Raw genomic sequence first — 12740 nt, 5'->3', positions numbered from 1 at the left:
AACTATAAAAATAAATAAAGTTTTTGAAAGAGTCTAACTAAAAACACATGATTAGCATTTTTATGCAATTTGGAAATTTAGCTATAAAATAAAAAATGTAGTTATTTTGATATACAGTCAAACTTGGTTAACTCAAACTTCTTTAACTAGAAATTGTTAGTAACTTTTTTATCAATTCTTAGAATTTCTTATTCAAACAATGAAAAAATCTTGTTTAACTTGAATATTTTTGTGAATAACTCAGTTTCAATTTTTTATTTAACTATAAAATCATGATATTTCTCTCAACAATATACTGCATCCCTCATCCCCACAACTGCACAAAAATAGATATATTATAATCTATTGAGGTGATTTATCGAGAAAAAAACCAGAACTCAGTGATGAATTGTTTAAAGCTTTAAATAAAGTTGAATGATTCACTGCAAATGATATGATCAATAGCAAGACTTAAATAAAAATAAATACTTTTTTAAATTATAAATATATAGTATTTAATATATTGTACCTACTGTTTTAAATAAAATACATATTTTGAAATTTCGTTTTTGTTTTTTATTGATTACTTGAATTTTTAGATGACTCAAAACTTTTTATCAGTCTCTTCAGACTTGAGTTAATCAAGTTTAACAATACTATACATTAAACGATTAATTTAGTGAACCACACTCATTATTTCAAAATCTGTTAACATTTTTAAAAATAGTTTTTTAAAGTTAAGGTGAGCAAAGTAGAAGACCAAAATTTAGCAGAATATTCCCATATCGCTCGATTTACCTTAGCTTTAAATAACTCAAAAATTATTTGTCCAAATTTTGATTTTTATGTATCGAAAACTCCAAAAAAATATTCTACTTTTTAATATATTAAGTGTTGTTTTAAAAGAATCACCCTATCTATAAATATAGCTTTTTTTATTCTTTTGTTTTAGACACAAATAATAAATTGTTTTGCTTATAAAATAGTATGAGAATATAGTCAGAAAAAATCCAATGAAATAAATTAAAATCTGACTTAAAAAATTAAAATAACTTTTCGAAAATTGTTTATAGTACACATATATAATTATTACTTCGGAAGCAAGCTTGTTTTTAATGTTTTAAATTGTATTACTTTTACTATATTAGTTAATAATGACAATAAAATAAATTAATAATTACTTTAAGTTGATATCAGTACAAATTTTATCAACAACAAAAAATGTAAAACTATCGTTTACTTAAATCAAACTGAATACCAAATATTGATTATTTCTAGTAGACATTATTGGCTAAAAAGCCAAACAGATGTTTGAAATTTAAAGTATATTTATTAAAGACAATGGCTTACCAGTTGGTCCGCTGTCGTAAACACGCAAGTCATATTGACCAGAACATCTGTAATTGGCCGCTGTTCCATTGTCCCAAACTACAACGACTTCTTCATGAGACTCAAAACTCCTGACCGTTCCCAAAAAGCCTTCTCCTCCATCCTTATATAAACAACACAACAATAATAGTTAATTATAAAACGTTATCATTGCTACTTATTCGTACGTCTAAACAGTAATCAACCTATACTATAAATGAATTAGCGACAATTCGATTTGAAATTACCTGCTTGTTCCATTTCCAGCTAGGACCCCGTATGACACGAGATCCTACTTGATTCAACAATGTCGGGCAAACTACCGACATCGCACAAGTCCAAATCAGACGCTACTCGGAATGTCGTAATTATTCGCTCTCATCCAGTCACCATACTACTATACTGTTGTAGCAGTCCAACGCCGAACGAATGTCTGAAAAGTTTTCTATCGACGAACGGTGAGCCGCTAAACCTCGTTTGTATACGAATCGACGGAAACCGCAACAACGATCGAACACCGAACCGTAAACGGGACGCAAATCGCCGTCGTTTACTAGTTTGGGCGAACACCTGTCGCCGCCGACAATTATTGCGACGATTGCCTTCGTCTCATCGATCAATAGACGTTTTGACGAGAAATACACACACATACACCCATGGACGCACACGCGCACACACACGGGCGCGCAAAACAAAAACTTAAGGTGAGCAGAGCCAAACGCGCAAGCACAAACGCGTATATCGTATAATATGTCAAAACTATGGTACGGCGGCCATGTATGTTATCTGCGCACCTCCATAGCCAGCCAATGAAGCAGCACTATAGAAAAATACCGTATACTCGTATTATAATATAGTATGAGTTACTGTTGCTGTTTGAACGCGGATTCGTATCATCATATCGTTGGGCATATCAGTGTTCCACTGTACACCATAACAGTGTCAACAACAGATGGTCGTTAGCAGTGACTTCCACCCATGGGTGTATAATATTACGAACAACCGTGATTCCACAACGTAGGCAAATTACAATATAAAAATTTCGAAATTATGAAAATGGAAAAAAAAAAAACCAAGTCCAGAAAATCACAATTACCAACTTTTTAAAAGAAAAATCTCACCGATCTAGCTTCAATTAATACAAAAATGTCCGTCCGGTAAAATAACCGAGTTCAAAATTGTTAATTAATAATTACCTATCTACCTATTAATTATTATTGTTGATATTTAATACCTAATTAATATTATTTTTTTAACACGAGCGTGCCGCATTGGATGCCCTACAATAATTGTCAGTCCCAAAACAAAAAAAAGGTATAAAATATGCAGTTTAGTTCCCACGCGATTTTTTTTCTCCCAAAATGTGTGTTTTAAACTTTTAAAGTATTGAACACAAAAGTCTTTTTCCAAAATTCTCAGTTCACAGTTTTTATACTGTGACCTATATGTGGTGGTTTTGCATAATAAATCGAGGGATATTTTCGATTTGTGCGGAGTGAAGCGACGGCGCCGTGGAGCGTAGCAACGGCGCCGAGAAGCATAGCGACGAGTGCCGATACACGCGCAGTCTCTGCCGAGGCATATTGTAATAATCAATTTTTTTGAATTTTTAAACAGCAAGTACGATAATATTAAAATCTATGCATATTTCCATCCATCTTAAAAAATATACAATTAAAAAAAAAAATTATGTTTTTATCGTAGATATCACGTAGTTTTGAAAAAATTAATGTTTTATAGTTTTTTTGGTAAAACTTCTAACATAATAATTTGCGAGAATTTTGGAATAAGACTTTTGTGTTCAGTGCTTTAAAATTAAAACACACATTTTGGGGGAAAAAAATCGAAAAAATCGTGTGGGTACTAAACTGCATTTGTTCCCCAAAAAAAAAAAGTGTTTGAAATAGAAAAGGAATTTAAAAAAACTAATCCAAGTAATTATTCACGTAACTGGAAAGATAAACAATTAAACATTTAAGTTATAAAGTTGATACCCATAAGTAAAAATTACTAGTATTCATTCTAGATGTGTCAAAAACATTATATTTTAGATTTTAAAAGATTATAAAGTTAGGAGTTTAGTCAGTTTATAGGACAATACCAAATAATCAATATATATATATAATACTTATATATGTAATACATTACATTTATTATGCAATATTTATTTATATACATTAACATTATACCCAAATATCCAGTCCATAGTTATTAAGTATGAAAATATTTAATAACAATATTAATACATGTCACTATATCAGTATAGAAAATATATAAATCTATCTAATTTACTAGTACGACACTATGGATTTTCCTTAAGTTTAAACTAATGTTGAAAAATTCAACTTTTTGGAACAAGCATGACAAAAAAATATTTTTCATTAGATATATTTTTATAACTTGGAAACAATTCATACAAAGTGTTGTCGTAGTAGTTGACTGTTGTACACAGTTACAAATTATTAGTTTCGTTACGTTACCTTTAAGCCAACGCTGCTATAATTTTGATTTACACCATTAATAACAATAATAACTACTATATAATAATATGACATTATAGTAGAAATAAATCCAATGCATTTCAAGAGTCTTTAGTTTTAGCTTAATATGTTTCTATACAATTTTTACTTTAGTAAACTTATTTTGTTTCAAGAATTTATTTACTTGGCAATGAATTATTTAGGATAGTAGATGTATAAATATTAATAATAGGTAATATTTTTTAAATAATAATAATTTTTATTTTAATTAACTATTGTTCATCACTCTTTGTTTTTTTTAAGAAATAATTCCTCACCAAGTAAATAAATTCTCGAAACAAAATAAGTTTACGAAAATTCAATGTACTTACTACTTATCATTTATTTATGATATGAAATCTAAAATCTTTATTTTGCTTAAATATCTAATGTTTTTCTTTTACTTAGCCATTTTTACACATAGTTTGCGAAGGGTTCTTGTTGTGATATCACTAATTTTATCATCAATAAAAATAATAATAATGTTTCTTATTTTTTTTTTTGTTATTATATACGGCAACAACTGCTTTAAATGGCTGCCGTGATTCTGATTTTAATATACATTTTTATTAAAAAGTTCACACTTTTTCATTTATAACTTAATTTCTAAACGTACGATTTTGATGATTTTTATAAAAGCAGTAAGCATGTTTTACACAATTTTTAGATGATTTGGAGTTTACTAGGAGTTAATTGATGTATTAGAAAATGAGTAATGTCGTATAACAAATTTGTCTGTATTGTACACAGTTTAAATGGGCAATTCCTGCTTAGATATACTATATACACACCGTCGTGCAGTTATTTAATTTTTACCTAGTTCCCGCCATGACCGTGGATTTAAAATAAAATAAAAATTAAGATTTTTAAACTACATGTTTCAAGTACATTATATTATTATTCTTCATTTTAAAATCAATATACTGGACTGATATGTATACTTTTAATTTTGTTTCATAGCAAACTATTCTGTTTTATTTTATACATTTTAAAACAACATAAATACAAATTATTTTTTAATTTAAATAAGTACCTAATTATTAATTTCATTTAAATTTTTTTATTAGATGCCATGTATTATGTGTCATGTATAAAAGAAAAATCAAAGTTAAAAATATATTTTACAAATATAAATGGTTTAAAATTAATAATAGTTAGAAAATATAATACCCACATATATTGGTTAACAAACTTATTATAAAATTGAAATATCGAAATAGAAACATAAATAAAAAAATAAAAATAAAAATAAATAATTTAATAAATTTATTATAAATATTATTAATAAATTTAATTTAATTTAATAAAAATAAATAAAAATGCTTCAAATAATTGCATAACCTTTATTTTAAAGAAAACAAATTAACTCTAATATTCATATTATAAGGTTATACATTTATAATATACACTTGGTTTTGCCAACACTTTGTTTATGTTGTAATTTATTTTAAATAAAAATAACACATTTAAGTAATTTTACACTAATATATTGAACATTTTTTAATATTATGAAAGACTAAATCAACTAAGTAGATAACAATAGATTTAAATTAATTTTTATTGTAGTCTTTAAATATTCCAGCCATACTTTAATTAAAATATCACGGCAGCTTTATAGCCCATTAAATGATTTAAAAATTGAGGATTATGGAATGCTGCAGCTAACATTAAAAACTCCTACACAATATAATATTTAAATTATATAATTTTTAAAAATAAATGTTATACCATTTGAGAACATTAATAATGTCATATTTTATTATAATTATTACTCTTAAAATATCAGCTTTACTTATTAATTCATAACCTGGGTTTGTAGCTTCAACCTAAAAATATAAAACAATATCAAAATTAAGTCAATAATGATTGTAAATATTTTTAGTAAATCCTGTAATGCATTAACAATTAGTGTTACTAAAAATTACATTAAAATAATAAATTTTACTCGATATAATATTACTTGTATGTGATATTTTCTTAAGATATACAGAATGCTTTAATACTTTACTTTAATACACCCTTTCACAACATAATATTTTAATGGTATTTTAACTATATTCTTTTAAATAAAATATTGTACCTTTTGGGAATAAGAATATCATCATATTTGATATTATTGATTCTAAGATAATGTTACTACAGAATCTATCCGGTTTTTTTAAGTTTGTTATAGAAATATTATTTTCTAAGAATTCAATAATAGGTTTAACAAATATTGTGACTGATTTAAGTTGAAATTATTTTATTTAAAATATGAAATATTATGTTAAAAATTGTCCAATACTTTGGATAAATTTATTAGCCATACCAATTAAATCAATTTTGGTAAATATTACATTTTAATATATTTTATAAAAAAATAGTATAAAAATCTATAATATATAAAATGTATAAAAAGTTTTACATAATACTTTATATCCACGTATATAAGTATAAAAATAAAACACAAACAGCTTAATCGTATAGTTCTACTTCTGGTTAATAATCAACATTTTATTTACAATGTAGAATTTTTATTTTGATTGTAAAATATAATATGATATATCAGTTATTAAAAATAAATAGGTCGTGAAGTATGAATACATACAATTCTTATGTTTTGGTTATTCCATTATACATTGATATATTAAACAATTGGTAAATCAGTTTCTTTTTATAGTAGTTATATAAAATAACAATTAATAATTCTTACATAGTATTATATCTAAGTATAATTGTTTAAAATTAAGGTGTATGACATAAGATACAGAGAAATTTATAAACATAAAATATTAGATCCGTTAAAAGTTTTTATTTTAATTAAACAAAATTACATAAGACCAAAAGGTAACACAATTACACAACTAAAACAGAAAAAAATAAATTATAACATCCTGAAATAATAGAAAATATATTGAATATTATCAAAAACTAAAGAGCTAAAGCTAAAGAGGTAAGAATATATTTAAAACAATTATTATTGTTCTTAGTAAGTAACTAAATCAGACTCAATTTCAAAAACTGCTGCATCATGATCCATTAAACGTTTCACAAATAGTGTATTTCGGAATGCAGAAGCCGGTGTTAAAACACCCCTATACAAATACAACATAATATTTTAATCACATTTTAAACTACTAATAAAAATATTGTATACCCTTTGGGAATATTAATTTGATCTTTTATTATAGTAATTGCTCCTAAGATAACAGCTTTACTAGTGAATCCATAACCTGGGTTTTTAGCTTTGACCTAAAAATATGAAAAAACTTAAAAATAATCTATAAATATTGTTATAGATACATCTAATTTATAGTTAACAATTAATGGTTACAAAAATTACCTTAATAATAGTTTGTCTTTTATAAGTATTATCTTTATGGGTTATATCCTTAAGATTTGCAGTAGGAGGCTTTTCAGATGTTGTTCCATGACCAATCAAAGTTAATGACATGCGTGAATTTTCTAAGAGTTTTTCATTTGGGCCTGTTTCTGTCGCAATTCCAAATGAACACCATTTTGGATACTACAATCATATATAAATTATATTCATTTGTTTTACAAAATTCTACAGTTAATAATTATAGCTATCTTAAGACACAATCCCAGAAATTCTAAGGACACCCAATTTATAATGAAATATAAAAAACTTAAAAAAATTAATTTTATAGAACTGATAAATGCTCACTTACACACCACACACTACTTATAAATATCTAAATATGCATTGTATCATGAATATCTAAATTAGAATTAATAATGTGTTAAGAAATAAAGAATTCATAATTGTATCAAAGTAATTAAAGAACCTGAAAATTACTAAAGTACTACTTAAATAACCTTAAGATAGCTCTACTAATAATGAATTGATTATCCTACCCGAACAAGGAGAGTTTTAATAGGGTTAAACGAGGTCATGATTGACAGCAGTACAAATACGAATAAACCAATAATAGCTGATATTAAACCACCAAAAACCATATAATTTCGAACATTAAAATTATACGGTAAATTATCTTTAGTTTTGGCATGATGTACTGATCTAGCAATAACAGCTTGATCTGGTTCTGGAAAAGCTAAACACCATTCTTCCTTGTCAGCTTTCATATTGATTTGCCGTCTATGCAATATCCTAAAATTTAAAATTTATATTTATTATTCAATAATTATTCTCATATAAAGAGAAAAAATATGTTTATAGTTGATAGAAACAAGGTATTTTTCTATGGCAGTACATTAAAAAAAGTAACACAATTTTGAATGATTATATTTTATAATGCCTTGGCTATAATTGAGGATATTTTTAAGATATAATACTAGCATGAAAATATTGTTTTCATATTAAAAACACACAAAACAAATTTTACGTTCAGAATAATAAATTTAACCATTAATTTTAATATTAGATTGGATTAATCTATTATCAAATAAAGAAAAAAGAATAAATTATAATATTATAAGACTTGCATTTAATGAAACAGCACATACTGAATAATTCCTGCTTACCAACATAAAATAATAAAAATATTATGTAAGTTTAAAGTGTTGTTAAAATATTCTGTATCTTCTATTAAAAAAAAAAAGAATAATACATTTGAAATGTAAAAATAAAATTCATTTTTATATAATTTAGTGATAAGATCTTAAAACTCAAATATTTTAAGATAACACATACTTGGAAACATTTGGTTTTACTCTAGTTATTCCCATTAACTCATCTAAAAGATTTCGGTAGTATTTTCGTTGTTTATAAGTAGCCATGTGTAATATAGCACTTTTCCAAGTACCATCATGTATCATTGCACTCTAAAATAAAATAACAGCTTATTAGAGTTTGGAATAAAATTACCAATATATTATAAAAGTCTTTATCTTGAAAAACTTAATATTTTAATTATAAAATAAAATACTAATGACCGATGTTTTAATTTCAAAAATAAATAATTATATAATTATACATACAATCTTAATGTATTAATTGATATGAAACTAAAAGTTAGATTGTATATAATAAAACATAAGGAAAATACAATATTATTATTTTTTATTTATCATCATTATTAGTTATTATAAAACATCTCATATTTTTTAATCATTATAATATTTGTCATTTGTTAATTCACACTACTCAAGTACTGATACTATATCCCACAAGTGTACATGGAATTTTGTCATTTTTTATTACCTTAAAATGTTAAATTAGTTTGGTTATACTGGTGTATACTTAAGTACACTAAAACAATCAAATTGAAAAGGCTAATACATTATAAAAATAACAATAATGTTGGGTGTATCATAAAAATAAACAATTTATACTACTTATTAATTATTAAAATATAAATAATGATGTAATACTTACATTAGTTAATACAAATGAACTGCTATAAAGTTTCATGTACATGTCAACATTCTTTAATTCACCTGAAAATAAAACATAATTAATTCAGGCAACTATATTATTTATTTAATTTCTATTAACTGTTAAAATACCACTAAAATTTTTGTATAAAAATTCTACACCAAGGTCAGCAGGTACACTTTCCATACCAAGAGCACTAACAATTATTGAATTGTTTTCTTCAGCTTGTCCATTATAAATATATGCCATTTTCTCCATAAACTATAATAAGCAATGTGTTATATTATAACTGAGTACAAACAATTAATATATATCAAAATAATATTTTTAGGTATAATTTCATTTTTATACTACTTAGTTTTCAACCATACAATAATAATATAACAAAAATACAATATACCTAATTCTATAAATATTTAACATGCTTCTAGAAATACATTAAAAAATGTTTGTAGATTCTTCAAGATCCCAAATATCAAAAAATCTAAATTTTAACAACCTATATATCACTTACTAATGATTCTCCAGTTACATCTACATAATGAGTAGATGTCAAAACACAAGATTTGACTACAACTTCTCCATAGATATAGTACGGTCCAGTACAATTTATAACCACAGAGGTTGTTTGAGCCATTCTCATTACAGTATTAATATCTTGTACATCGGCATAAATAATATCAATTTTTTTATCTTCATAACCATCTATATAATATTTGATACATACATTAAAAATTGCTAAGATATGTAATATTACCTATTGTTATATTTAGAACCTATTGTTCATCGTCTATCTTACTTAAAACAAAAAATGTTTTATATAAACTAAAAAAAAAAAAGGATACAATTTAATTTTATGCTCTTAGACATTAAAATAACTTTATTACTGAAGACAGTGCTTAACATCATTTATAGAAACGAAAAACACCATTGTTGTTTTAATAGTTAAGGATTCAAACACGTACACAATGGTTTTTAACGTTCCTTAAAAAATGAAAGCTGTTATCTGTAAATTCTAAATTAATTAATTACAGTAATTGTTATAGTAAAATAAGGAAACTTACCAACAGTTTTATACAATTTATTTAATACATCTTGTAATTTATCAGTATTACGCCCAGCAATAGCCCAAGTCAAATTGTATATTTGAGAAAAGCGACCCATTTCCATAACTACAAATTGTCCAGTGAATCCTGAAGCACCAAAAACGATTATATCATATTGGCGTTTTGATTTTATATTAGTAATTTGTTCATCAGCTGGACCGTGTTTAGCAATGGTTTCCTGGTTGAGTGTTTTTCCTTCCATTTTTGCTACTAAGTCTTATTTTGGTAAGCTAAATATATACAACAATATAGATTAATGGTTTTATAAACAGATTCTAATAAATGTTTAATGGTCTATACTCTTTCAACCTAAGAGTGAACTGCTTTCGCGCATGCAGACTGAGTTGCCGGCAGTCGACCGACCCCCCAACAAGTGTCAGGAGCACTATGATTGGTCGTTAGCTGTCGTCGGCGCTCTTGTAGCAACAAACATGTGCAAACAAAACAAGTTTTGGTCGGCTAAGTGGTTCGCTCTTAGGTGGAATAGAGAATAGCTAGGTACTTCACTGTATGGCTAAGTGGTTGTTAATTATCATTGAAATCGATTTACCTACTTAAACAATATTTACTTCGTTTGGTGGATAATAATAAAGTTCTGATCATAGGTCACATTGACCAAACGGAAGTGATAGTGAATAATATCATTAATAACTGTGCGAATCAAATCTAACCACAACGGATATACAAGCAGGTGGGAGAGATAATTGTCACGAATTTCATCACGCACGTTTTGGCATGGGAACCAAAAACAAAAAATAATACATTTAACATTATTTCGCCATTCGATTTTGATGTTTGATAACATCATGGTTCTTTCCGTGTAAGTATCACGCACAGAGACCGGACGCTATCGAAAAACCGTGTATGACACTATGACGACGTAGCTATGGTACATTACCAGGACAATCCATTTTAAGAGGTTAAAGGCCAAATCATGTGGTACTCACCTTGTATGCTATGCTAGAAACACAATGACCACAGGACGTGTCTGCGTCGATCCAAGATCTGAGGGTGATCAATCGGAATCGAACGTCAAACAAGAGTGACACGTTAAAAAATAAAAAATCATACGGAAAAACTACAAGTTGTTAAGTATGTATATACTCAATTGCACGTGTGTTGTTTGTGACGAAATGACGGCATTACGGCAATGACGTATTGACGCTATTCGGCGTCCCCCTTCCCACTCACTAACTACAATCGGCGAGTATAAAATTTAATGATAATAACCAGTAATTCTGTTATCAAGTAATATCAATGATAATACGAGAAACTTATGGGGGTACTAATGACGTATGGACTGTATGGAGGTAACAAGTTCAGAAAGTTCAGAAAATTGAAGTTTATGGTAATATAATAATAATTAGATGAACGTATGTCGTATACTTCAGGTAGAATGAATGCTTAAAAATTACAATGAGGCTGAATAGCCTATTCATACCTAGTTGTAGTTTAAGATCTGACGAAAATTGTTTCAACAATCTTTACGATTTGTTTGCATTCTTGAAATAATTTTGTTTTAAGCACCGTTATATTCAATATTTAATTATTTCTATTAATTTATTGAATTTTATACTTAACTACCTAACAATGATACGTTTTATTTTATTTTTAATTTTCTTGTAAAATTAACTTTTTTGCTTTGTAGTGTTATTGTATTCGGGGAGTAAAAAATTCTAATTTATATCGACTTTCGAATACTTACACGTTAATTTTGTCATAGATTTGTGAATTTTCTAATTATTGATTATTTCTTCTAATATGATTGATTCTATGTTCTATTTATTTCAACCTTTTATGAGTTCATTTGTGAATTAAAATGTTTAATCTGTACAATAAAACTGCCAAAGTTTAAATACGAAAAATCTGATCCAATATTATTCCATATTTTCTATATGATTTTATTCCGGATTTTATTGAGGTTTTGAAAAATAAGTCATCTCTACATTTTGAAATTTAATAATTCAGAAGTTATAGAATTGAAAATAGTTGATTTAAATAAGTTTCAACAGTTGTCATCAAGAAATTATTTACCCAGATAATTGGATAAATATAAAATAAACATTAACTTGTAAAAATTACAACGACAGGAACATGTAAGCTAGAAGAAACTATCGATTTTGATAGTTATGATATATTTAATATATTTATATTATATTATTTTGATATTTTTGTTGGGAAAAAAAGTAAAAATAAAGTAGAAAAGTCTATGCAGATTTTATATAAATTATGCTAAATAAATTTAATATTTTAATCATTTTAATCAATCAATAATAACAACATTGGACTGTTTATTGAATTTTAAGTCAGTTAAACAAGCCATGTCTACTATTAAAATATCATCGAATACCTAGGCAGTTCTTTGGACTTGACATAATATTATTATCAGCAGAAGTAGATAATATTGCACTATAAAAAAAAAAAAAAAAA

General features: G+C 26.1%; 2 protein-coding genes across 4 annotated transcripts in view; both read right to left on the bottom strand.

Annotated features, from left to right (window-relative positions):
- Positions 1-2211, bottom strand: part of LOC114119693 (E3 ubiquitin-protein ligase mind-bomb-like) — a 43419-nt gene extending 41208 nt beyond the window's left edge. The window contains exons 1-2 of one of the 2 annotated variants that reach the window (XM_027981356.2): positions 1596-2211; positions 1330-1471 (exon numbers count right to left, since the gene is read on the bottom strand). In XM_027981356.2, coding sequence (XP_027837157.2) covers positions 1330-1471; positions 1596-1676 — 223 coding nt within the window. In that variant the 5' untranslated portion in view covers positions 1677-2211. The remainder of the gene's footprint in view (positions 1-1329; positions 1472-1595) is intronic. The other variant, XM_027981355.2, reaches the window with a different exon arrangement.
- A 4426-nt stretch (positions 2212-6637) lies between these two features.
- LOC114119703 (saccharopine dehydrogenase-like oxidoreductase) lies at positions 6638-11480 on the bottom strand. Of its 2 annotated transcripts, none has more exons than XM_050206712.1 (10): positions 11258-11480; positions 10269-10540; positions 9719-9909; positions 9336-9465; positions 9205-9266; positions 8521-8651; positions 7725-7977; positions 7189-7371; positions 7003-7097; positions 6638-6940 (listed from the first exon to the last, which is right to left on the bottom strand). In XM_050206712.1, exons 2-10 carry the CDS (start codon positions 10510-10512, stop codon positions 6832-6834), a joined length of 1398 nt encoding a protein of 465 aa, XP_050062669.1. In that variant the 5' UTR covers positions 10513-10540; positions 11258-11480; the 3' UTR covers positions 6638-6831. The 2 variants fall into 2 exon arrangements, with proteins under 2 accessions (XP_050062669.1, XP_050062670.1); XM_050206713.1 differs by lacking the exon at positions 11258-11480 and adding an exon at positions 10861-11160.
- Between the last annotated feature and the right edge of the window lie 1260 nt (positions 11481-12740).

Source organism: Aphis gossypii, chromosome X (assembly GCF_020184175.1).
Source record: "Aphis gossypii isolate Hap1 chromosome X, ASM2018417v2, whole genome shotgun sequence".
In the NCBI taxonomy this organism is placed as follows: Eukaryota; Metazoa; Arthropoda; class Insecta; order Hemiptera; family Aphididae; genus Aphis; species Aphis gossypii.
This window is presented reverse-complemented; position numbering and strand designations above follow the sequence as displayed.